General features: G+C 40.0%; 1 protein-coding gene across 1 annotated transcript; it reads right to left on the bottom strand.

The window, feature by feature from the left end:
* Nucleotides 1-501: 501 nt before the first annotated feature.
* On the bottom strand, nucleotides 502-1713 carry LOC121388526 (GTPase IMAP family member 4-like). Its single transcript, XM_041519897.1, has one exon. It carries the CDS (start codon nucleotides 1711-1713, stop codon nucleotides 502-504), a length of 1212 nt encoding a protein of 403 aa, XP_041375831.1.
* Nucleotides 1714-2178: the final 465 nt, after the last annotated feature.

Raw genomic sequence — 2178 nt, 5'->3', positions numbered from 1 at the left:
TAACAACAGTTTTATTATCACATGTCTAATGGATCTGTGTGATAAAGATAGTCTAATGGATATACGTGGTCTTAAAGATAGTCTTGTGGGAATACATACATGTACGTGATCCGAAATGTGATTTTCAAACACAAACTAGGTAGCTTAATCTACATGGACAGCGTTTCAATGTTCAAATTCGATACCTAATTAAATATGATCAATAATTTGATTTTCAACCTTTAAAACCGAATACACACAGGGCTGAATTTACAAAGCTTGTTTTTGTCTTAAAACACATGCAACTACATGTATTTATAATGCTTAAACACCTACGTTTAAGAAAAGAATAGGCAACGTATATTTGTCCCATGGCTTTTAAACTTGGTGAATAGTATAGTTACATTGCTTTCAAAGTAGATCACCGGATGAAGCCATTGATTTTAAGCAGAATAGCTGGTTATGCAAGTTCTGTAGAAACTGTTCATGTTCGTTAAGATTTCAAAAATGCAAGTGTCCAAACTACTTAAAATACTTTAAAAATGGTATGTAGGGTGTCACACATCCCCATATTAATTTAAGGAATTGTGGAACCCCGCTTTCTGCTTCATCTCTAGCCTGTTTCCTGGCTGCCTGGACATGTTTCTCATCCATTCTCTGTAGACAGGCTTTGAGTTCATCGTCCCGTATCTTGCGCTCCTCTTCTTCTCTCGCCATCTTCTCAGAAAGTCGGCGAATCTCTTCCTCCAGCTTCAGCTTGCTTTCTTCCTCGAATTTCTTCTTCTTTTCGTCGCTGATTCTCTTCATCCTCTCTTCTTCATCTTGGAGTCTTCGTTTTTCCAGTTCTGCCTTCATATCTTCGCCTTGCTTCACCAGCATCTCGATGAGCGCCTGCTGTCGTTTCTGCATTTCGAGAGTCTCGTCGTTTTGACGTAGAACCATTTCCTGCAATTCTCTCTGACTTTCCTTTTCTTTCCTTTGCAGCTCAATCTGCAAATATTCGTTCTCCTCTTTCAGGCGTTTCTCCATCTCTTCTCGTTTCATCATGCACCTCCTTTCCACTTCTTCTCTTTCTGTGCGTATTTCTTCCTCTTTCTCTGTCAGAATTTGCTGCTCGCGTTTTTGCATCTCTATCTCTGCTGCGGCGAGCATTTCAGTTGTGTAGTAGGTCCCGTTGTTAATCTTCACGTTGGACTTGATCATGTTTATCAGGTAGTTCACCTGTGATTCTTTCACTTGCTCTGTCGCTCTGTTGTTTATGCCGGCGTACTTCCCATTGCATTCTTGAATCAGCTGTGCCAGATTCTGTGGAGCCTTTGAGATATACTCATCCAAGGTGACCCCATCATTCTCGAGGTCATCCATGCCAGTAAACAGAACAAACAGGTAGCGCAGCATCTCTTTACCGAAAACATCCTTGAAATAATCAACGGTGTCATTTTCTTCTGCAGTAAAGCGCCCGACCTTGAGGACCAGGATGAAGGCGTGAGGTCCTGGTGCAGAGATGGCGATGCATTTCAAGATCTCCCTGGTGACGTCAGCGTCAGAGCGGCCAGTGTCGAAGAGCCCGGGGGTGTCGATGACGTGTAGGTCACAGTCAAACCGAGAGCCGCTACCTTTCTGACACACTGTGGTCACGGATTGTGCGCTGCACTGAGTAGGAAAACATGCCCTGCCAAGGATAGAATTCCCAGTCGTACTCTTACCAGAGCCAGTGATGCCAATCAAAACCATTCGGAGCTCTCTGTTGAGGAAACCATGACCTGAAAAGATTCAAATAACTATTCAAAAACATTTTTAAAAACCCACACCCACACATTTAAATAATAAACATATTACAATTAGAAATGATAAAGTGAAACAGGCAGACAGGTAGTAATATAGATGTCAAAGATATGCATCCATGACAGCGTGTTGGATATAAGCCTGAAGATAAATTTAAACTTAAATTATATATCAGGTTGACGTAAAGTGTATAGACGCAATTTTTTTTAATATATACTGGGTTTTCTTATGTTCGGATTGGTAAAACAAATTTACGGTATCAAATTATTTATGTCGAGCTTTGTACAGAGATGTAAAGACATTCATTTTCAAAACTGGCATGATACAATTAATACTTTAAAGGCATAATTCTTCTTATAAATCTCTAATAGAAACAGAAAAGTATATATATAGTTGTCACAATATAAGGATCTC

Source organism: Gigantopelta aegis, chromosome 2 (genome assembly GCF_016097555.1).
Source record: "Gigantopelta aegis isolate Gae_Host chromosome 2, Gae_host_genome, whole genome shotgun sequence".
NCBI lineage: Eukaryota > Metazoa > Mollusca > Gastropoda > Neomphalida > Peltospiridae > Gigantopelta > Gigantopelta aegis.
This window is presented reverse-complemented; position numbering and strand designations above follow the sequence as displayed.

Coding starts and splice junctions, on each gene's coding strand:
- LOC121388526 (XM_041519897.1), bottom strand. CDS start 1,713: ATGGTTTTGATTGGCATCACTGGCTCTGGTAAGAGTACGACTGGGAAT.